The sequence below is a fragment of the Ursus maritimus genome, unplaced genomic scaffold (assembly GCF_017311325.1).
Source record: "Ursus maritimus isolate PB19 unplaced genomic scaffold, ASM1731132v1 scaffold_5, whole genome shotgun sequence".
In the NCBI taxonomy this organism is placed as follows: domain Eukaryota; kingdom Metazoa; phylum Chordata; class Mammalia; order Carnivora; family Ursidae; genus Ursus; species Ursus maritimus.
Genome location: NW_024426663.1, coordinates 67,776,292 through 67,800,807, shown reverse-complemented (window position 1 = coordinate 67,800,807; position 24,516 = coordinate 67,776,292). Strand labels below are relative to the sequence as shown.

The following is a 24,516-nucleotide window of genomic DNA, read 5'->3' as shown; positions in this document are numbered from 1 at the left end:
GAGATAAGGGAGGAGAAGTGTGGGTGGGCAATAGAGCCACTGATGGAAGACCGCATGTGGGCTGGCCGGGACGATTTTTACTGGCAAAAAGAGTCTGTGGGCTAAATTACTTCTGAAGACTATTTATAAAATGATTTCCTATTTGGTACCTTTCTTTTCTTCGTGCAAATTTTACAAATTTCCGTTAGTTACCTAAATAAACGTGTCAGAAACCAAGATAAGACCATTCATCTCATCTGCCGACAAGGAAGCTAAGTGAGGAATTTCAAGTTCCTTCCTCGAAGCAACAGTCAGGTGAACACAGCGGTCGGCTACACTAGCCCATCCAGTCTGAACAGCACGGCTGAAGACAGGCGCTCACGAGTTAGGCCTCAAGTTCTTGATTTGCCATACTTTGCTCAGGGCATCAGATTTTGCCCAAAACCGGAACCGAACTCAAGGAATACAGTACCAGCCTTGCCTGACAATCCAGAATTTCTCTCAAGCAAACAGATGGAAATGTTAGCAACCAAATGTTGCTTTTTCAGGTCACAGAAAGGAGTCAGAGCAAGGGAGCTAGTTGTTTGATGCTTTAATCGTGTTCAGTCTGTTCCCTAAGCGGAGAATTTGCAGAAGAGCTTAAAACATTGCAAACCTACCAGGCACAGACTTTCTCAGTATTGGGTCAGCATTCACTAAAATTTACAATGATGTCAAAGTAAGATTTTGCAGTAACACTTCTTGTCTCTAGCCAGGTTTTAATGTAAAATATTGAGGAGAACTCAGCATTCATCCCGTGCATCTGCGTGCTTTCGACTAGTTAACACGTTAATCAAGAAAAGGGTTGTGCTGTCCAACTATTAGATAGGTTATTTGGAAAAGAAAAAATATTTGTCTATGAATGTGTGGATGAAATGTTTCCAAGAAGAAATTACAAATGGGCCTTATTTTAGTTCTCTCCTGTTATGAATGACAGGTTTAACATTCTTAGAAACCTTAAGAATATAATGACTACATCTTTAAAAGCCTCTAGGGATCCTGGTACATTAACGTATCAGTCAGTAAATTATTTATCTATAAATTAATCTTTCTAAACAGATTTCCACTGCCCTTTAATTTGAAAGCTAAACTTCTGAGTCTCCACTTCAGCAACTCTATATTTGAAGAGCCTCCATCTGTAAAAACATTTCTAATGAAAACATGAAGACAACCCCCAGAGAAGCAAATAAAATGAGATTTAAGTGTATAGCAGCCTTTCTACAGTTACATTCCTAACAATAGTAGACTTGAACTTGATGCCAAAGCGAGGTTATATAATATAATCCGTGAGCAGTCTAGTTCTTTTGGTGTTTGTGAAAAATGCAGTTGCTTACACAATTCTGTCTCAATTTCCCATCTGTACACCAAGATAGATGAGGTAGGTCTCGGTTTCCCTGAGTCACGGAAGCCGAGGGAAGAGGAAAGGAGGAAGCAAGTGTAAGAACTGCTCCAGTGCAGGTAGCAGAAGAGGGAATGCTGGCAAGTCCGGGCTCCAGAGCCTGTGCTACAGTTGCCAAAACCCAAGTATCAAAGATGGGTTTACATTTTGCGTCATTCCCTATGAACAGTTCTTCAAGCAGACTTTATCCAGCGCTCCCGCACAAATCACTTCGTCCCGTGGAAAGACCACCAACGCACGATAAGACTACGGAGCCTGCTTTAGGCAACTTGAGATCCGTTGTGAAAAATTCTCTATCCGATTTGTGTCCGTGGTCTGGACTCTCTACTCAATGAAAGATAGTCTGTTGTGGGTTTTTTGTTGTTGTTGTTGTTGCTGTTGTTTGGGGGTTTTTTGGTCTTGGTTTTGCTGTTGTTGAACAAGACCTTAATTTTATAAAACACAGTTATGTTATAGCATGTTTCAAGGATCCTGCAATTCACCTTTAGAAGTCAGAATGAAAAAGCAGCCATTTTCAGTAACCTTGGATTCTGTTAACAAGGGCACAACAAACATCTAACCAAGTGTCTAACCCATTCCTACTGTCAGCGAATGAGAAAACAGGAGGATCTTCCAGAATGGCTTGACAGGCAACTCATGTAGCAAGCAAGCTTTTTTTAAATTGTGGTAAAATACACGTACATAAAATTGTAACCATTTTTAAGTGTATAATTCACTGGCATTAAATATATTCACAGGGCTATGCAACCGTTTCCACTATCCCTGATCCAGAACTTTTTCATCACCCGAACAATTCTGTCCCCACTTAGCACTCACTCATCCTCATTCCCCGCCTCAGCCCCTGGTAATCTCTACTCATTCTGTCTCTAAGCATTTGAAGCACAATTTCTATTTTATTTATTTACTTATTTGTCAGAGAGAGAGAGAAAGAGAGCACGGTGGGGGGAGTAGAGAGAGAAGCAGGCCCCCTGCCGAGGAAGGAGCCTGATGTGGGGCTCGATCCCAGAGCCCCAGGATCATGATCTAAGCCGAAGGCAGATGCTTAACCGACTGAGCCACCCAGGTGTCCCAAAGCACAATTTTTAAAAGCACGACAGCACAACGAAAAGTCTTGGACTTTAGCAGGGCCTGGGCGGTGAAGTCGGGAGAGCCTGTTCTCCTAGCATCTCCATCGTAGATAATTTGTATGTCTTTTGACGGGGAGACCACATGCAATCTTTTCTTATTTCTTTATGAATACGACTGTTGAGTGCCTACATCCGGCAGGCGCTATTTTAGTCCTGGCGTGTGGCGGAAAGTTAGCTAGACGGGTGCTCTGTCCTCCCTGACCTTACTTTGTGGTTACCCATGCTTCCCATTACTGCCAACTTTGGGAGAACATGGGGACGGCATGCAATTCTGGTAAGATGCTGGGGGCCTGACCCGTGCCCTGTATCAGTCGTCATTGCCGGCCCCACAGGAATGCTCAGAGATGTCACAGCAGAACGTGTTTCACCTTGCATTATATTAGCGCTCATCCCTGCTATGGTAGGTAATGGATAGTAAGAGTGGAGGTATCTTCTTACTAGATTGACACAGAAAATTCAGGTCTTATTTCCAGTTTTAAATAGAGACTTTGGGATTTCATTGATAAATGCCCAGAATCGCCAAAGCCACAGAGACAGAAAGTAGGTTAGTGGTTGCCAGGGGCTGGGCAGAGGGGAGAACGGGGAGTGACTTGCTAATCCCTTTGGGGTTTCCTTGGGGGATGATGAAAATGTTCTAGAATTACATAGTGGTGATGGCTGTACGACCATGAGAATGTATTAAAAACCCCTAAATTGTATCCTTTAAAAAGGTGAGTTTTGTGAATTATATGGATAAAAAGAATCAAGTCAGCTATTCCACGAAGGTGGACATAGTGGTAGTGAGAGGCCCGATTAAAAATTCTACCCGTAGCTAGCGGAGGACCGATCCTCAGACTGGAAGGACAGGCAGTACGTCCCGGGAACTGAGAGCTGACAGGCTGGGCAGCAGCTGGACGGAGCAGTTCGTCGGCAAGAAAGCCACGTGGTCAGACCGGATGGTTCTCTTCCGCAGACGTGTGCGCGGTGCCCCAGACTCAGACGCCCACGTCTGCACGCAGGAGCCCGGGTCTGGTAGGAGTCACGGGCCTGCGGGGGTAAAGGAGCTTACCTGGGCGACCTGAGGCGCCCTGCCCACGACCACGTGCCAGCCTCAGACGTGGACACTAGGCTGTCTCCGTGTCCAGGAGCCCCAGACGTCTTAGAGGTAGATGTTACTTCAGAGGGGAGCATCCGGTGACAGGCCGGCCGCTCGGTGTAGTAATGAGGAAGCCGGCGCAGTCAGCGGCCACCCCCCTTCAGTCACCCACTGCGCTGTCCCTCCACTTCCCGACCCTGAGAATAACTTTGAATTCCTGGAATGACCTTGCACACGGAAGGGCTGTTGCTGAGGGAGTACGAGGCGGCGGTGAAATGTCAGATGTCCCCCGTGTTCAGACGTGTGAGAGTACGGCCACGCGAGCCCCTCAAGCCCCAGGCACACGGCGACGGGGGCGCCGCTCCCCTGCGGGCTCCGGGCGGAAGCAGAAGGGACACACCGCCCGGCTCCGCGTGGTGCAGGACACTGCGTGTTACTGCGTCAGTGACCGAGCCGGAGACGGTTTGCAGAAGGCCAAGTGCAGCCCACGGCCGACCTGCGGGGAAGTCCTTTGAGTCTCGCAATCCGAGGCCCCCTCTAGTGTTGGAAAACAGGCGCGCAGCACGCAAAGCCCGGCCGGCACAGGCAGAGCCCTCCCGACGGCAACACGGCGTCCCGTGTGCGGGGAACCCTGCGACAGGTGTCCGGCGCTGATTAACACCGCACTTGCCGCTGCGACGCACAGAGCCGTTGGTCTCACTCAGTAGCTGCCTTCTGTCTCAGGGACCGCTGGGTTGTTTTCAGAAGATCAAGACCTTGTTATTAAGGAACCAAAACAAAACAATGCGTGGAGGGGCTTTCCTTTCCCCCAAAACTACACCTCCTTGAAAATAGTAGAAAAGTATTTTCTTGTTTCCAAACTGCCTATTCTGCTTTTATGGAAGTTCTCGGCAAACACTATATATTTCCTAAAATAGACTTCAACTTATTATTTTGGGGAGTCAGAAATTTGGAACTAATATTTTCAGAGTCCCCTCATCTGTGAAGGTGCTGAGCGCCTCCGGAAAAGCAGGCGGAGAGAGCTGCCCCGAGGGCAGACCTGGCTGTGGAGAGGCCCAAGCACAGGGACTCGCTGAAGTTGCAGAGAAGGGCACTGCGTAAATCCATGACCTCATCTTGCGTACTTTACAAACCAATCGATTAAAATTCGGGGGAGTAAAAAATAGTCATGTTTCACTCTAATTTCTCAGAAGCCTTTGCCTATTACATTAGAGGGTTTGGGTTTTCAAGAAAACAGAACAAAACGATCTTGGGCACGAGTGGGCAGACGAGCACCTTTGTAAAACTGTGACTTTCATCTTCCTGAAAGTGAGGAGCACAGCAGAAAATGTGGAAATTCAATGGGTGTTGAGACAAGTTTATTCTGTATGAATTTTATTTAAATAAATGCCTCGTTTGTCATTCAGTAGAGCCTAGCGCTTCCCTGCACTGATCTTGCTTTCCGTTTTCAAACTTGTCACTTGCAAATGTTACAAGTTAAAAACACAGGCTGTCTAAAGTAAGTTAAATACAATTGTTTACAGTTGGCCTCAACTTTCGAGATAGCTGTATTCAAATGAATAGGACGCGGCATTTTTAAAGTGCAACATATACTCTTTTGGCTCCACATGAAAAATTATACAACCGGAAATTACTGCAGTCATTTCCATAAGGACAGATCTTGTGAAAAGCCGTTGTGAAAGCTGGCCATGAAATTATAAATTATGAGAAACACCGAAAAGTCATTTAAAATGAGTATATAAAATGCAATTACAAATAAAACCAGAGTGGGAGAGGTAGCATAAAGTAAATAAAATCAAATAAATACTGTACAGTGACATATAAAATTCTGCTTATAAAAAATTGAAAATTGGTTTTAAAACATCCATTTTCCCTTCTTTCGAGGGTCTTACAATGAAATTAATATTTAGGCCTGGAGTCTCTGTAAAGATTTTCCAAATGTTATTAATTACTGGCATTGTTTTTTGCCAAAACCTCTCTGATCTGTCGGTCTAGTTCACTTATTATTCGGTCCTCGTGGTTATACACACCCGTCCTCATCAAAGTATCCCTTTCTTCTATGAGTCGAGTCAAATAATCATCCAAACCTTCTTCCAGGGCATTGCCACGCGGGCTGTCCATTTTTCCGCTCGCAATCTCTCTGGAATCCTGGTACTGTTTCTGTTCTTGTTGCCTTAACCTGAGAAGTCAAGAACAAATGCCACTCTAAGCAGGCAGCAAGTGCTGTTTTGGTTTTTTGGTTTTTTTAGTTAACAAAACAGTGTTTCAAAAAATGATTCAATGGGAAATTATGCCTGTAGCATTACTTTCAGGGAGATAACAAAAACCAGCGTTCTCCTTGGCTAGCCGGAGTCAGCAGGCTCATAAAAACAGTTTTGAAAAAATAATACTTGTTTTTCTAATTATAAAATATATAAAAACTGTAGCAGTTCTGGAAATGGGCAAAAAAGAAAAAAATCGTGATCTTATCCAGAGATAACCAATCTAAGTAGTAACTTTCTGTAATTCTTTTCAATTAAAAATGCATATGTATCTTAATTATTTTTCTAAAGAACTGATATAGGATACAGGCAAGGCTGTATGCTACTCTTTCCAGTGTCTTCTAAAGGGCTTCACCACATTCCCTCAGTTGGATGTACCCTTATTTAATCACCCTTTATTGTGGGTCTTTAGGTCGTTGGTAAATCTTTGTTGTTTTGAACTAAATTTTCCTAAGTCATTCAGCAAAGATCTCTATGTACCCAACAGTGCCGGGTGCTGGGGGTACTGCAGTGGCTCAAGAAGAAAACTCTTTGCTATTAGAGTTAATATCACCCAGTGTTCGTAGAAAGTGACCTTGTTTCGATGTCAGCGCCTGGTTCAGACGGCGTGCACCTTGTACGACTTTGTGATGCCTCATCTAGGAGTCAGAGAAGGGACAGCAGGTACCAGACTGGGACTTGGGTGTTTCCAATGGAATACCGTTAGTTGTGTGGCCTTGAGAATGTTAAGTATACTTAGTACCCTTTTCTAAGTGATAGTAATACCAACTTTGGACAGTGGAGTATGTTTTAATGTAATTAAGAATGTACAATTAAGAGGTAACTTCTCCTCTCTGCAAGCGGCTACAGAAATGTTTAAATTTGCAACTACCCCTAAATTTTATCTTTATAAATGGGAAGGATGAAGCGGTTGAGTCGAAGCCCCTGCTTCTGAACGGTCTTTAGGATGAGTATGCCAGTGAGGACCAAACCCACTTCTGAATTGACGCCGAGTGGGCGAGAGGCAGAAGAGCCAGTGAGGAGAGTCCTGCTGTCACAGACAAGGAAGACTTGGCCCCAGAAACGGTGCAGGACTGTTGACAGTGTGCACTCTGGTTTGTTCGGGCGACCCTCGAAGATCCCCCACAAAAGAACACGGAACCGCACTGCGCAGTCCAAGAAGGAAATCAAACACTTCCATTGTTCTCAGAGAAAAAGCCTACGTAGTCCAAGCCCTGTGCTTTGGGGGGTGACAATCAAGTGGTTAACGGGGTAGGGGTACAAATTAGAGCGATTCCCCTGGGGGTTCCCTCTACTTTAACTCTCGGAGCCTTCCTGGACAAAGAGGTCCTGAATGCAAGCTAATAACCTACAACATCAAACGAGGTAGGAGAAAGCGCAGCCGTTTTCTTGTCCGCTCTTGATACGTGAAGGATACACAGAATCTTTACACAAGTGACAGGTGATCCCTACCGTGATTTTACTAAAATGCAAATCACCGGTCAGGCTCACCGTAGAATGTTAGAACCTCGTAGGTGAAGAACCCCACCACGTTCCCAAGGTACCCCTGACGCCCCTGAATGACACGGTGTCTGGACTCCGCCTGCACACTCCTGTCACTAGGAACCCACGACCCTGCGGAAGTGCTCTGTTAGAAAGTTCCTTCTTACACGGAACTTGGGAGGCAGCCCCATCCTTCCCAACAGCTGGCTCCGATTCCGTTCAGGAGGGGCCCCTACTTCTCTTGAACTCGGGGGCCGGCCAGATTCCCGAAGACGGCTAGCTAACGCTTTGCCCTGGAGTTCTCACGTGCAATATCCCTCTCTCCTGACCACCTTTTCGGTCATATTCCCCTGGAAGCTCTCTAGGAAGCTGACGGACCTGAACACGTGCTGCACAGCGGTACGAACACCCAGGTGTGACTGCACCGATGCGGAGTCGTGAACGGCCCTTGACGCGCCGGTGCTGTAACAGCCACGTCACACTGTGTCCTCCCAGGCCTCCTCACGTCAACGGTCTGCTCCTGTCTTTCCCATCACTCTTGAGGTCTGCCTTATAATTTATACAGAAGACTCTGCTTTTACTTCTAATGTACTTAGTGGTTTAAGTTCTCCCTAAATCCTAATTTATTAAGATATTAATGATGAGATTCAAATCTGCACGATCTGCAAATTTGGTAGCCAAATGGCTATCAGCATTCCAGCCACCAACAGTCCTTAGCAAACAGCAGGGACTTAAGACCTACATGCTAAAGTAAACAAAAACCAAAAAAAAAAAAAAAAAAAAAAATACCGTACGTGACAGCAAAATTTTCGAAGGCAAGGGTCGCGTTATTTGTAACGTCCTGCACGTCTACAACAGAGTGGACGCCGATTATCTGCCGCACAGGAAGAGCAGACATGGAGCCCTGTCACATGACGCTCGACCTTTTCCAAACGATACGTCTACCGTGAGTACTGGAAATGCGGTTGTTTAATCCAGCTCTGAAATACCGGATAGAGTGACTGCAGGAGTCACCGCATGCGCTATGGACTGACCTTTGTGTCCCCAAAGTCATATGCTGAAGCTCTAACCCCCAACGCGATGGTATCTGGAGAAAGCCTCTTGGCCGGGGACGCGGTTTAGACGAGACCATGAGGGCGGGGACCGTGGTGGGGCTCGTGCTCTTAGTAGAAGAGACACAGGGGAAGTTGCTCCCTCCCGCACACCGCAGGCCACAGCGGGAGGCAGCTATGGGTCAGCCAGCGGGTCCTCACAGAAACTACCTGTGCTGGTACCTTGATCTTGAACGTGCAGCCCCTAAAACTCTGAGAGAATGCATTTGTTGTTGAAGCCCCCCAATCTACAGTGATGGCAGCCCAAGCTAAGACAGTGGGCTTTGCTGAAATGGAAATAGGAGTGTCTTCATAAACTAAGTTAAAAAGCCTTCCCCTCCGAAAAGAATATAATTTGTTCTGATACTCCTTTCTAATGATGGCTTTTCTAACATGGTACTGCCGATACCGTCACTAAGATGAACAGGACATTACAGAGAGGTCCCGTGTTGAACAATAGTTAAAAATACAGCCACAGCGGCGCCTGGGGGGCACAGTCAGTTAAGCGTCCGACTCTTGGTTTCAGCTCAGGTCACGATCACAGTGCTACGATGAGCCCTGTCTTGGGCTCTGCAATCAGGGGGGAGTCTGCTTGAGACTTTCTCTTTCTTCTGCCTCTCCCCCACTCGTGAGCATGCTCTCGTTCCCAGTAAATAAATAAAGTCTTTGAAAAGTACGTACATAGCCATAGAACCACCTTTCAATGCTGGCTCTCTGCTCTAGTAGCTATGTGACCGTGGAAAGGCTACTTAAACGTCTAACCAGCAGGTTCCCCATCTCTAAATGGGGATATCTTCCTCGAAGAGTTGCTTTCCAGATTAAAAAAAAAAACAGGGGCGCCTGGGTGGCACAGCGGTTAAGCGTCTGCCTTCGGCTCAGGGCGTGATCCCGGCGTTGTGGGATCGAGCCCGACGTCAGGCTCCTCCGCTGTGAGCCTGCTTCTTCCTCTCCCACTCCCCCTGCTTGTGTTCCCTCTCTCGCTGGCTGTCTCTATCTCTGTCGAATAAATGAATAGAATTAAAAAAAAAAAAACAAAGCATTTACAATAGCGCCTGGCCATACAGTAAGGGCTTAATAAGGGCTATTTTATTTATATTAATAACATAACTAGATTTGAAGTGCCTATTATTAAAAATTGAGTATAATCATTTACCTTGAAGTAGTAGCAACAATCCTACAACAGTCACACAAAAATGAAATTCAAAGTGTTAAGGGTATGAATAGAAACGAAAAAGCGAACCACAGCTGCGTTCACAGCAATCAACGTGGGCCTGACGGTCGTGAGTGTAGACTTGCGGCTGTGGCAGCCCACGCACTACGTGTGACATGTGAGCCCTTCCTTCGGGACAGCCCCGATATGCTATGTGCCCTGGCCCGATGGCTAAGGAACAGGCTCTCCTACCGCAACTCCCACTTCTGTATGGGGGAAAAAGGGATTTTGGGGTTATTATACCTGTTTAATTCATTTCTGATATCCAACAGCTCTTGTCTCTCGGTCTTCACCGTGTCTTTCTCCTCAGCAGCCAGGTAACGTAGCCTCATCTGTTCCAGTTCTTCTTGCTGTTTTTTAAGACGAGCCATTTGACTTTCTTGTTCCCGCTGGAAAGAAACAAGCCAGCACTTGAATGGGAGGAGTAAACAGATTTCGTACGACTTTGACTTGTGATCACAATCCCGTTAGACAGGACCCGTGATACAGCCACGCGCTCTCCTTCCGAGCGACCCAGTGTCTGGAACGGGCCAGGTTCTCTTAGGAAGTCCCGTCTTCCCGCGGCCAGCCACAGTCCTTCAAGGCGCAGGCAGTGACTGAGGTTAGCGAAATACCACAGGAGAAGCCAAGATGAAGGCAGGAAGAGTCACTGTCAACACAGTGAGCTGCCACAAGGACAGGGGTAAAAAGCATCTAAGAAACGGCTAATGATACAGAGATACACCGTGAAAAACCGAACGAACGGTCTCTGCACTGGCCAGGTAATAATAGGCTTTTCCACTCTTTTCTCTAAACTCACACCAGAATCTGCACAGAGGACAAAAGGTCTTTAAAACAAGTGTGCAGCCTTCCCCAGAATGGCTATCCCACGACTGATCCAACCCCCTCCCAGGAACGGACGGTCTGGTAGCGCAGGCGGGGCTGCCAACGCCCTCTCCTGGAACAGAGTCGGCTCAGGCTTCTTCGTACACATTTCTGTAGGCACGGGTGCTCTTCTTTCATTAGAGCTCTCCCCTTTGGGGCTTCGGTCCCGTCGGCAGGTAGATGTCGTCCTCTGTTTGTCAACATACACATGTTTTGAATACTGGTAAACAGAGTCTTTACACACGAGAAGTGTACAGAGTGGTAAAATATTACAAAGCAAACTACTCCGTGGCGATCACGACGCCCAAGTCCCTCTATGCTTCCTCCTACCCACGAACCACCCCGCCTTTCCTCAAGATAACTACTGCCCTAACTTTTAACACCACAAATGAGATGTGACTGCTTGACCTTCAGAGAAATGGAACTGTATGTGAGACGTCATGGGCGGCTTCTTTAAGTGAACGTTGTTTTGCAGATTCACTTGGGTTCGGGGTAGTTGAGGATTGTCTTTACTGCACAGTATTACGCTGGATGAATATGCAATCTCTTCATCCCGCTGTGGAGGGACATGGGCTAGTCTGCAGTCTTGTTCTCTAACGCTGATGTCAGTATTATCGCACGTGTCTACGGGCCCATGTTTGTATGCCTTTCTATTGGGCATATAGGATTCAGAGAAGGGCCATCGGGTAGGAGAATTTCAGCATTGGTAAGTATTGTTTTCAAAGTAGTAGTACTAATTTTTACTTCCTTGTGAGTATTCCAGTGCTCCATATTCTCACCAGTACGTGGTAATGTAAAAATTTTTTTTTCATTTAAACCATTCTGATAGGTTTATGTGGTGGTGATCTCGCTGTAATTTTATTTTGCATTGTTTTCCCAGACTAAGGAGGTTGAGCAAGGTTTAGTATTTTTAATAGCATTCTTCTTTTGTAAAGTTCCTGTTCAACCATTTGGCACTTTGCTCTACTTGGTTATGCATTTTTCCTTACTGATATATTCATAGTACCTTATATATATACAGGGGTAAGTCTTTTGTTGATTATTGAAATTGCAAATATTTCCCACTAGTTTTGTCTCACCTTTTCATTTCTGTAATGGCGTTTCTGACTTAATTTAAAATAGTCCAAATTTATTCTTTTCTGGCTAGTGCCTTCCATGTCCAATCTAAGGCAGTTTTTGCCTGCCTCAGTCTTGAAGAAAGAGACTCTTCTATGAAGATGCTCTTTTATACCATCTTGAAGCTTCGTTTAGGTCAATAATTCATATGCACTGGGTTTCGAGTATGTGAGATCAAGTTTCTTCCCCCCGGCCCTGTGGAGCTCCAACTGACATAGCAACATTTACTAAAAAAATAGTCTCTCCTACTGCTTGGCAGTCACACCACTCCCACACCACTTCTGTCCATACACGTATGGGTTCGTTCATGGACTCTCTAACCTGATCTATTTCTCTACCTTTACATTAAATCATACTGCCTTAACACTGTAACTTTTAAAATAATAAATCTTGATATGTGATAGCATAAGTCGTCTACATTTTTATAGAAATCTGTTTCCATGGCTGGGAAAAAAAAAAAAAGGCTCCTCGGATTTGATTATGATTGTGCTTAATCTTAGATCACCTTGGCCAAAACCATTAGCTTTACAATATTGATTCTTCAATCAGTGAACACTTCTTCAATTACTTAGGTCTTATTTAATTTCACTGAACATTTTATATTTTTCTATATACTAAGGGTAACAACTGTCTTAGAATATGCCCCTAGGTATTTCTTCTTTTTAGATGTTATAGTAAATGGCAGAGTTTTTAAGTTCTGATTTTCTAATTGGCTGTAGTACAGAAAAGTAACATTGACATTTACGTACTGCTTTGGGTTCCAGCAAACTTGGTAAACTCACTAATGCTATTAGGTCATCTGTAGATACTTTTTAGTTTCCTGAGTCTGTCACCTACAAATAAGAGCAGTCTTATTTTAAAAAAAAAAAAAAAAAAAAGAGCAGTCTTATTTTCTCCTTTCCAACCATGTTTTCATTTAATAAACTCTGCTGTGCTTGTTATAAGTGGTTTATCAATGCTCCTGAGACTGTCCAATTTATTTTGTCCTTGTCAGAGTTGGGGACCAAGATTATGCCAGTCTCATTTTAAAAAGAGGAGTGTTCGGTCTGCCTACTTTCTGAAACAGTTTGTCTAAGAGCAGCGGTATTTTTTTCTAACATTTTTACTAAAATTCAGACGTGAAGCCATCTAGGTCTAGAGCCTTTATGTGAGAGTTTTTCATTACAGATTCGATTTCCTTAACAGCTACCCAATGAGTATTTTCTGTTTCTTCTTGTCAGTTTTGTAAGTTCTGTTTCTCAAGTTTACAGAAAATTTTTTTTTACCCTTCTCTTCTCTCTTTCTATGACTATGGGATCAATAACCCTGTGTCCCCCTTTTTTATTCTTGATGTTGGAAGTTAGCGCATACTCTCTTGAACGCTCTGCCATGCAGGAGGCCTTTTCAAGGAAAGAACTTTTCACTTTGATTTTGTTGTACACTTTCCCCCATTTCCTTAATTTTTATTCATCCCTAACTGCCTTTATTTCTTGTTTTTACTGATCGTCTGAAAAGGATATTTAAAGAATAATTTGGCTTCTCTTACTTTTTAAGTGCATTCAAGGTTATAAAATTTCCCGCTAAGCACAGCTTGCATTAAATATCCTGTGTCGATATGCTGTGTTATGTCAGTTATGGTTTTCAGTTTAGCTATGGGTAATTAGAAGTGTACTACTTAATTTTCAGTATATTAGCTTTTCGTTATTAATTTCTATCTTAATCTCCGTGTGCACAGAAGACTCTAAATTACAATCTTCTGAGATTTATTGAGAGTAGTAGCTTGCATGTGAGCACTGTGGCTAAATGGTCCCTGTGTACTCGAATATGTGTATTTTAGACTTCTCTGATGAATATTCTATCGATACACCAATGGTTGTGGTGTCTAAATCTTCTCAATCTTTACTGATTTGTTGTTGTTGTTGGCTCTATCACTTCGCAGGAGTGTTATGGTAAAATTGACCATTATTAGGAATTTGTCTATTTTTCCTTTTAGTTTCTTATTGAGTGATAGTAGAAAGCTCCTGAAGAGGGAGGGGACCCAAGAGGGTTGCCCCCTTTGAGTTCTCTTAATTTTTGCTTTACATAAATTTGTGGCTGTTGCCAGGTATACAGCCAGGTGGAACTGTTGTCATCTTCCAGGTGAACTGACCCTTTTCTGAAGATGAACTATCTACAGTAATGCTTCTGGCCCTGAAGTCTACTTTGCCTGACAAAAGTAGTGCTAGACTGGCCTTCTTGTGATTAGTATTAATGTGGTATATGCTCTTCCCTCTTTCAAATGTGTCCACTCTATATCCTTCCATCTAAGCCGTGTCCCTCCTAAGTGGCATACTGCTGTTGTTTTTAGTATTCATGTAACATTTGTCTCTAATGACAGGATTTAGTCCATTTGTATTTAAAGCAGTTGGTCATATAATTGGTTTAAATCTTTACATGTTAGGATGCTGTACTCCTTCCACCTTTTTGATGTTATTCTTTCCTCTGGTCTTTTTTTAGATTAACCCTTTGTCCTCTCCCCACCCCCCATCCGCTTCTTAGTCGTTTTTACTCTTCTTTAAGAAATAATAATACAGATCAGGACTTTGACAGCCTCACAAATAATGGAGCATACTGTAAACATTTTAACTCTATTCATTCCTTCGTATCTTTTCTACTTTAGTTCTTCCAGATTTTTGTCATGAATTTTAATTCTATGTATATTTTAAACCCAACAAATGCTGTGAGTGTTGTTTTCTACAATCAACTACTATTTATATTTAGTCAGATATTTATTTCCTTGCTGTTTATCCTCCTGTTTTCGTCTGGGATCATTTTCCTTCTGCCTGAAAAACACCTTATATTTTTACTCTAGGTTTGCCATGACAAAGTCTCCCAGTCTTATGTCACTGTTATTTACAAAAAACGTTTTCACTGCATACAGAACTTGAGGTTGGCAGTTATTTTCTTTCAGTACTTCAAGGATGATGGTATTCTATTTTCTTATGAATTCCTTCACCGCTGTGGTGAAGTCATCTGTCTGATTGTTGCTCCCATGAAGGCCATGTCTTCCTGTACCCCGATCCCTTACGGTTTTCATTGCTTTTTGGGCAATTTTACTATGATGAATCTAGGTATGGTTTACTTAGTATTTATCCTGCTTAGATTTCATAAATTGATACCTTTTTCACTTTCAGAGAATTCCCACCTAGTATCTCTTCAAATACTGTTTTCTCTCCCATTCTATTGTCCTCTGAGGGCTTGCTAGAGGCTTAATATTTGTGTCTCCCCCAAATGCAGGCAGGTTTCCCACCTTTTTGAAAGTTGGTATTACACTGCTTCGTTGTTATGAAAAATCTACATCAGTCCCGGCTTTTGCTAAACAAATCCAAAAAGGAGTTCCACTACTAGAAAAAAAGCCATTCCTATACTAATGTACATCTTTCATAAAAGCAAAAGTTGGAGGAATGTTGGGGGATACTCTCTGCTCTGCGCCATTTCGACTTCCAAGAAGTTTTACAGGAACCCTCTACTTCCAGGTAGCTGGGAAAATGTGTGTAATGAAACCTAATCCCCATTTTGAGCTGTTAGGAGATGGGGCCTTTTGGAGGTGATTAGATCATGAAGAGGAGCCCTCATGGATTACGGGCCCTCTACCACATGAGGACACAGCCAAAAGGCGGCCATTTATGAACTGGGAAGCAGGCCCTCACTGAACAAAGAACTTGAGCATGCCAGCACCCTGATCTTGGCCTTCCGGCCTCCACAACTGTGAGAAACCAATCTGTTGTTTAAGTCTGTGGTATTTTGCTACGGCTCCCAGACAAAGACAGGGTCTTAGTTACACACCAAAGGGAGTCAGTATCATATAATCTATCCCACGTGATGCTCAGGGTCTTGGCTATATCTTCCATCTTTTTCCCCGCCTCTCTCTCAGTATGGATGGTTTTTATTGACTTCAGTTGGTACATCTTTGGTTCTGCTATATCCAATATGCTGTTAATTCATCTACTAAATTCTTATATTGCACTTAAAATACTTCTAGTTTTTCTGTATCATTCAAATGATTCCAATTCTCTACTATAATTCTTCATCGTATCACCTATTTTCTAGAACAGAGTGATAGTAGTTATTTCAAATTTGGCTGCTGGTAATTTGAAAATCTGGATTACCTGTTGACTGACTTCTACTGAGCCCAAGACCTAAAGAGGCATTCCCCAGTGAAACCACACGAGTGGGTAAGAAAGAAAGGAAAAGATGCTCCAAAGAGGTAATCAGGGATCTGGAAACTCAAGCCACAAAGTGATACTATTTCAGACCCAAGTGCTGAACATGGTATGAAGAGTAACAATTACACAGCACTCTTGGGAACCGAAAAGTTGTACAACCACTTTGGAAAGTAATTTGGCCCTATTTAGCAAAGCAGAAGAAACCAGTGAACCCTGTTACCAGAAACTCTACTTTTTGATATAAATACTAGAGAAACTCGGACACGTACAAAAATTTTCAGTGTTGTCTTGCTTTAAGGTAAAAAAAAATCACTGAAAAAGGACTGGATAAATTGTGCTATGTTCATATATTTGTTTTATAAAGCAATAAAAATGAACTACAGCTAAATCGTAAAAGCAATTTTAAGTCATATAAGGTAGACAACAGAATGATTCCATCTATATAAAGTTTAAAAACACACAAAAGTAAAGAAAAGCAAAGGAAGAATAAATATCAAATTTAGGCAAGTAGCCAGTCACCTCTGGAGGGGATGCAGTTGAGAAAAGGCACACAGAGGGTTTCTGAAGCGCTGATAATCCTGTTTCTTAAAAATAGAAGGTGGGGGTTGGGTGTATAGGAATCTTCCTCCTCCCCCCCCCCCGAGACTGTTACAATGTATTTCTTTTAGAAAGTAATTAATAAAAAAGGACAAGAAAACTTCACAAAATTGTTACCTCTGGCTGAGGAGGGGATAAGATGACCGGGGAGGACTATTCTCTGTGTTATGCAATGTTGCGAGATGTGCATTTCTTTACAATAAGCAAGCGTAAGTACAAGCGGGGAAAAAAAGTACTACACGCCAGTTATGACGTGAGCTTACTCTACAAAATTGTCACTTTATGAAACTTGAAACATTCTAGTTCTAAAACATTTGAGAAAAGACTTTAAATGCCTTGAATTTTTCTTCAAGTGCATGGCATTAATAACAATCGCACATGCACGCACAGAAATTAGAGGTTAGAGAGAGAAACCCTCTCTGCTGCCAGGTGCTCTGGGTTAAAGGCTCCTCCATCAAGTGAGTATAATCTTTATTTTGCCTTAGCTGCCTATAAATCCAGAGAGGAGATGTAAACACGCATCCGCTAGACTAAACAGCGGCTAAAAAGTGGCCACTACTGACTCTCCCACTCACACATACCATGTAAGTCTGTGGGAAAAACTTACAACGAAACTCAGGAACTCAAGTCAAGTTTTCTGAAAATAACCCAGAGCTGACAAGTCAGTAGGAGGGCCTGGATGGTTTCAAGACACAGTTTTTAACCAAGACTTGGACCTCCAACTGTTTTCTTAAACAGAGATTTACATCCCATCCTTGGCTAAATTACTTATAAATTAATCAAATTAATTACCCCGAGGGGATAAGCAGGAGGCTGGACAAGATAGCGCTGGTGTCAGCCAATGAGGTCTGCGTTGTTTTAACGAAATACATCAGAGCTTAGTTTTAAACAGCTCTACTGTGCACAAATATGGTAAGGGACCCACAGCCTGCCCCAAATCTCCGTTCTGGTTCCTGTCCCGGGAACAAACGTACCTCCTCGTAATTGTTCTGACATAACGAGAATGTTCAATTTTCTCCAGCAACAAATTCATACCTCTCAATGACTGATTTTTGAAAAAAGTGGTGGCTTTTATTTAGACAATTACTTTCTAAGGTGACAGGAAATGTTCTTATGTGAACATATTATTTAGAAAAAAGAAGTTAAAGTGACAACCTTGAGTATCTGTAGAACGATGAAGTGTTGGGGTTAAAAATCTTTGTGGACATGGAGGGGGGAAAAAACGAAATTTCCCCTTAACTGTTTAACAATCAGAATTCTTTAAAGATCTGTGCTACACACTGTAGCAAAGATATCAAATCCAGAACGTCTGGGGCTCATTTCCTTGTTTTCTAAGTTCAGACCCATTTTATGTTCTGTTTTACAGCGGTTATCTCCCCAGTTTGCAAAGACCAACAGCAACAACACAAAATTACAGCTTGCAAACACCGATTTTTATGGTTGTGAGGCAGAAGAAAAGGGTTTTTTCCCTAAATCATTAGAAGAGTATGATTTTTTAAATTCACAAATTGACTATACTTGGGTCACCTTTGAGTAATGGAAATCTGTTTAAACATTCTTTTGGCAATAGGCACCAAGCATCAGATCTTACTGCCAAGCTTTACCAGCTGGGTTTTGTCATTAACAATCTAAGATATGGCTTTCCCCGTCTAATCCGTACTACACAAATGTTTTGTATGGCCCTCCAGAGGATTTTGCTGTGACAAATTACTGGCAGAGATGATGGCCCCGTGGCTAGTCACCAGAGGCAATGTAAAATTAACATGGGACTAATCCAATTTAAACAAGAAGTTGCACAAACAAGCCTCTGCACAAAAGCAGAGCGAGGATTCCAATTTTATATTCAAACACAATAAATGTGTTTTTAATAAAAACTTCTAAAAAAAATTGTATTTTCACACATATGAACTGTGCCTATTTGATGAAGTTATTAATTTTAATCCTGCAAAAATAGGGGCCGAGCACAATTCAGTATGGCTCTCGCATTTCTTAAGTGCCGAGCCTCAAAAGTCGTCTGTCGACCATCAGTGATTCCTAGTGACCTCAAAGTTTGTTGACAGTGTTGTTTCCAAAGCAGAAAGTTTGTGGGGTAAGGAACAATTAGTCTGCAAGGAAGCTCACTGCACTCAAAGAATGAGGCTCTTTTCTTGAGCAAATAGTTCGGAGTTGAACCCGTAACGCAGGGCTCTTCTCTTCTTAACTCCAAGGGAAGCATCTGACTTGTGATAATAACCTCTCTGTTCGGAGGAACAAACAGCCCAAATTACTTTGCCAATGGTTTTCAGGCAAGAGGGTAGAAAAGACAGAGGAAGAAAGGGTCAACAGAAAAGAAGGGATTAAATGGGAAGAGCAAGACCCAGCCCAAGTGGACAAGGATGCCTGAGATGGGAAGGAGGGGCAGGGGGCGGCAGCCTTTGCATGGCAACTCCGATGAATCTGTGTCCGTCCTCACTCTCCAACAGCTCCCACTTTTCTACCTTTTCTTTACTGATTGTGGTAATGCCGTCCAAGGAACTGCCATGCTCTGAGTCTCTGAGCCTTCACTAGGTAAATCTTCTTCAGCGGCAGGCCACATCTTCCCCAACGACTCTGTTTTAAGACCGGAAAGGACTGCAAATCTAATAGTGGTATCTCAAATACTGTCTTTAAAATGTTTTTCCCTTAGCTTTGAGGGACAGAATACGACGGTAAGCCCATTGTCCTCTTATTGTTCTCTTTCGGCTAACTTCATTTACCACCCGCCAGACCCCGGGGGACGTGGGATGGGGGGGGGAGCTCCGCTCTGTGGGGAGCACCTACTCCTGTGCGAGGGGCGCCACAGGCTCTCAGTAAGGACATGCTGACAGAGGAAAAGAGAGAACTACAGCCTCAGTGCACTCTGTAGAACTTCCTCAAGTTTGGGGATAGACTCTTGGGTGTATCTGCAAGTTTAGGTCTCGTTTTGTTTTTTTTTCTTCTATACATAGTTTTCTAAAGAACATCTATAAAACTACCACGTAAATACAAAGTACTGTTATTACTCAAACTATATCCTACCCACTTCCCTACTGCTATATAACCACACCTGCCACTTCTGTAGACTCTGAAATTGTTGGTGGCTACCAGTTCTTAGAACACCGTAGTTACAAATCCCTCCAATATTTTTCTGTCCCCAAAATATCCAGAGCTACCAACCCCTTAGGTCCCTGCTGACGAAAACTCAGAACACTCCATAACAGATTTAGGGCTCAGCTCCTTTTAACAGTTACCGCGTACTGAGCACGACCTATGTTCCCACCACTGTGTTAAATGCTGTATCAATCATTCAATTCTCAGAAGAACGTGTGATGAGAAAGTAGTCTCTTCATTTGTACAGTGAAAAATCAAAGAATTTAAATGCCCCAAGTCACAGAGGTAGTGAAAAGGTACAGCCAAGATTCACCTCACCTCTCGGGACTCTGAGACCATGTCCCAAACCACCCTGTGCGCCATCTCTCAGAGAATCTGGATCCCGTTACTTTTAACAGCAACTCTCAACACATTCTTTCCTTGGTCCCAATGCCCTGGGACTCCTCCTCTTTGTACCGTATGTGACCTAAGGACCGTGGCATCGTGACTTTAGCTTCTCCCCACCCGAAGTCACTCCATTTTCACCAAGTGATGCCATTTTCCTGGCGGGGGTGTGCCAAACTGTGCCTCGTGCCTCAGAGCTTTGTCAGAAATGCCTAGAGCCTTCCCTGGCTCACTTTCTTCTCCTTGAAATTCTGTCATTATTGGGCTTCTAGGGAATAAAAAGAGAACATTCTAAAGGGGGGGAAAGAGCCTGGACTCGAGTCCGATAGCTCCAGTCCTCGCTCGCTCATGATCCGTCTGAGCAGGGGCACCTGTCATAACTTCTCTAAGTCTCCGTGTCTTTCATCTGGAAAATGGACGTAAAATTACCTGCTGCAGAGGGATCTTGCTTAGGATGGAATGACAAGAAGGGAGGGGCTGGAAATCATGGTCATGATCGCCCTCTTTCTAGCTGCTGCTTCCAGGATCAGCTCTCCTCTGTCCTCTGCAAACCTAAGAATGCTCAGTTCTGTCTGCCACAGCTTCAATTCTCACCTCTGCAAGGGAGTCCTTGCTCTGTTAAGCCCCAGTCAAACCTCCCTACACCAGATCCACATTTCTGACTGCTTGCTGAATTTCTCTGTGCAAAAGTTAAAACGTCCAACTTTACAAGTCCTATCTCCTTCTCGTCTTCATACCGCATTTCCATACTGGGCAACTATTTCCAGATAGAAAGGCTTGAGCCTTTGGCATCGTCTTTGCATTAAAATCAGGTAGATGGTCTTACACACCATCTACCCAAACTGTGCTTTTTGGGTTTTTTTGTTTGTTGTTTACAAGAATCTGTGTGTCTTGTTCCCGCTGAAGTTCTAGTCCTTATCGCCCGACATGACCACTACAAGGGGTCCTCCTCTTGGGTCCAAGTACAGCCTATGCTTTCCAACCTCATGCCCGTTTGCCATAATCATTTCAGCGGTATTATTTCCAACATTTCCCTCAATCACAACCCACTCACCAGAGGTCTATCTCAAATACCTCCTCTCCCGCAACACCTTTCTTAAGTGCTATTACATAGATGTACTTTCCCCTCCTGACTACTCTGGATGGTTCCTCTCAGGGCTCTTACTCTTAGTACAAATGTAATACTTGTAGTTTTCTTCCCTACTACTCTATTGCGAGCTCCCTGAGGGGAAGACGTAAGTTTGACCTACATCAAAAAATCTAGGGCAATACCTTGAATTCAGGAGGCCCCCAGTAACATTCATCTATCCTTAGTCCTGTGAACTCTTATAGTCATTCTGTGTAATCTCAACTCTTCTAGGAGCTACGTTAAGGCAAACTGTACTATTCATTCTCCTGTGGTCTTGGACATAATTCTGAGGGCAGGAAGCGATTAGTACGATACCACAAAGATGTTTAATAGCATTGAATGGTCGTAGAGATAGATATAAAGAATACAAATTTGAAAGGCGCTATGTGCCTAATTTCTTTCAGAATAAAACTGACCATTAAAGAAAAGGCAAAAGTTAGAATAAAGCTAACGATTATTGATCCTTAAAAGTGTTAGGTCAAGTAGGTTGGATTCTAAAAATCCTTGCTCACATTTTACCTCATTTTAATCATCTGAGGAAACTACATCCCAAAATAAGATTAATTTCTCCTGCGGCTTACGGCATTTCTTAACAAGTAATAAGAAGGAGGGGGGGGGAAAAAAAGTAACCTAAGAAGAATTCAGGAAACCAGTATCACTTTTTAAACTCTTGTAAAATTATGCGAGAATTGTCTCTGATTCCTTTTCTTCGCTGAATAAATGACTGTGTCTTCTAAGAATAACATTTAAAATAAGCTGTTCAGTTGGAGGACATGTTAAATTTCTTAAGTTATTCTTGAAGTTCTCTCCTGAAAGGTACTTTCAATGGAAGGAATTTATACTAAGAAAAAAAAATGGCCATTTTGTAAGTGAAAGTAAAATAAATTACTCCCAATTTCTTGTGGGGAGGATAGTTGGGCTATTCAAAAAAAAAAAGATCTTTAAAAAAAGCCCCTAACCTCTTAATGTCAGAAATAGCCCTGGAAATTGAAGTGGACACATCTGAACATAAGAGATATTGCCAAATATGCATACTTGTAAAGAGTCAAGGGAAAAAAGACATAAAACGAACAATCCATCATCAGCTATAAACTACATACCTGTTTAAGTCTGGCAAGTTCTTTCAAAGCGCGGCCCCACTGCTGCTTGTAATGCAGTTTAGACTTAGTTGCAGATTCCAGCTTCCTTTCAAGTTCAACCTAACAGTGATTAAAATCGTATCAAGTGAAACACTACACCACTGTGTACAATCACTGAAAGATAATATATACAGAGAGTCTGGCTTAAGAAAAGAGTTTATATAGTGTAACATACGACATCATCTAAAACTGTTATATAATTGACTATAAATATTATGGCACATGAACATTTTCTTGTTTAAAATATAGTCGTATTTTTACTGCCTAACAGCCTATACTAAAAGGAACTGAATCAGTCTTAACCTCCAGACAGTTACTATAAATGTATTAAAACGTGTAGAGAGTGCAAAACACGTTCATTTTTTACAAAAAGCAGTTCTCACTGTTAGCATTCCAATTCCGCCAACACTTTCAATCTGAGAAACCAGGTTATTCCTTTTGGAGGCCTAGCATGACATGGAACTTGTCTTCTCACAAAAAGAGCTAGCACTGTTAAATTTTGGCAAAAATCACAGCAAAAACAGTGAAGTGTTTTATCAGAAAGCCGTTTACGAAGAGAAAGAGTACAAAGTGAAAAGTATTTTAAGAATGTTAAAATAAACCCAAGAGTAGGAAAAATAATGCTCCTAATAGCACTCATCTAACTCTTATTTTCTATTTTTCCTCAAATATATAAAGAAAAACATGAAAGTGATTCCATTAAAAAAAGGGTTATTTATACTTGCAGCAGGCAATCTGTTGTGCATGAACTGAAGCCAACTTGGCTATGTTCTGGAATGTACTCTCTCAGTGTTTCAAACCAAGTACCAAACAAATTCATGAAGCCAACAGACAGTTTTACTATTTAAGTGATAATGTAATAATATGCCTGAATTACAGTAAAATACTGTGACTCTAAACGGGTCTAAGTTTTTTTTTTTTTTTTTTTTTTTTTTTTTTTTTTTAGTTTTTCCCATACACACAACTCCTCATATTTTGCAGGAAAACAAAACCAAAGGCACTGTCCCAAAATTCAAACTCCAGAAAACTTAAATGAAAATAAAAAGGAAGGAAAAGCTGATTGCCAAATTCCCTTCACAAAAGACCAGAACATTCTCTGCAGTAATATATGACTTCAGGGAGTCAAGGTCTATTCTGCTTTACAAATCCCTGGTGCTTGGATTTAAAGGTGTTGACATTTCACAACTAGACTCACACATCTTAAATTGAATAATACTGTGAGATTATCAAAGATGATCTCTTCTGCTTATGCCCCCGAAATTTATACACATTACTTGGTAATTTAACAACAGGGCATCAGAGGAATAGCAAAAAATTTTTTATAGCTCTGAGATAAAAGGGTAGTATTTAATTAAATTATAAAAGCAAGCATGTCCACGGGTCTTAGAGAAGGTGGAGTAGTCTGGATGGGCCCAAGGATGAGGGTTAGGACAGGGATGAAGCCAGACAGATCACGTATATCTAGGGGACTGACTCAACAGAGAAAGCGCGATAAGGTTTTCTCACTTTTGCCATGACTATCAAAATCATTCCCATTTGCGTGGTTATTCACGCTTAAATTAAAAAAAAAAAAAAACTGTAGTTAGCAGGTTTCAGATACAAAGCTCACTTTTCTAATTGTCTTTGGGCCCAATCAATGATTCCTACCTTTATTTTTTTAAGAATATAGGTGCCTCTGTGATTCTCAAGAAACGTATGGACCCAACGCCCAGAAACGTGCACACGACTGCAGATCTGCTACAATCCCAGGGCGTTCCCAGACCGCGTCAAGACGTCGCGCTGTGAGTAGACGGGAGGCGCGAGCCAGCCTACACACTTAGATCCCGAGCTGGTGTGCAAACTCACGTCAGGACCTGGAGTCAGTTGAGAGGTTCGTGCAGGCGGCCAGCACACACCGTGCTCACGGGCCGCCCAGCGCTGTCCTGCGCTACGAGACGGCGGGCGCTGGCGTGGTCTCTGATGGCCCGCTCCCTAGCTCGAGTCTGTCGCAAGCAACGATAGAGACTGCTCCCCGGAAAACCTTGGTGCTTCTATTCTGTGACCTTCCCCATTTCCTTAGCCCAAGCTCTCCTCTTCTCGGGTCTCTTCAGCCTCGAATCTTTTCTGCCTACACATCCCACTTCCCTTTCTGCTGTTAAAACCCCTACCGTCGCTGCTACGTGCCCGCAGTCTTGAGCCTCTACTCCTCTGTCTAGGTTTCGAGGGGTTCCAAAATCTCACCTCTGTCCTACCTGCTGAACCCAGTTCCTGGGTTTTCCTCAACAGAAGGCCCTCCCCCCTTCAGCCCCCAGGTCCGCGTCCCGTCGACCACATCCCCTGCCCCATTAACTTC

The 24,516-nt window shown here is 42.9% G+C and overlaps 1 protein-coding gene across 3 annotated transcripts in view; it reads right to left on the bottom strand.

Moving 5' to 3' along the window:
- Positions 1 to 4,960: 4,960 nt before the first annotated feature.
- Positions 4,961 to 24,516, bottom strand: part of CEP120 (centrosomal protein 120) — a 73,011-nt gene continuing 53,455 nt past the window's right edge. For 2 of the 3 annotated variants that reach the window (XM_040622536.1, XM_040622535.1), the window contains 3 exons: positions 22,146 to 22,244; positions 9,907 to 10,052; positions 4,961 to 5,798 (listed from right to left, as the gene is read on the bottom strand). In XM_040622536.1, coding sequence (XP_040478470.1) covers positions 5,564 to 5,798; positions 9,907 to 10,052; positions 22,146 to 22,244 — 480 coding nt within the window. In that variant the 3' untranslated portion in view covers positions 4,961 to 5,563. The remainder of the gene's footprint in view (positions 5,799 to 9,906; positions 10,053 to 22,145; positions 22,245 to 24,516) is intronic. The other variant, XM_040622537.1, reaches the window with a different exon arrangement.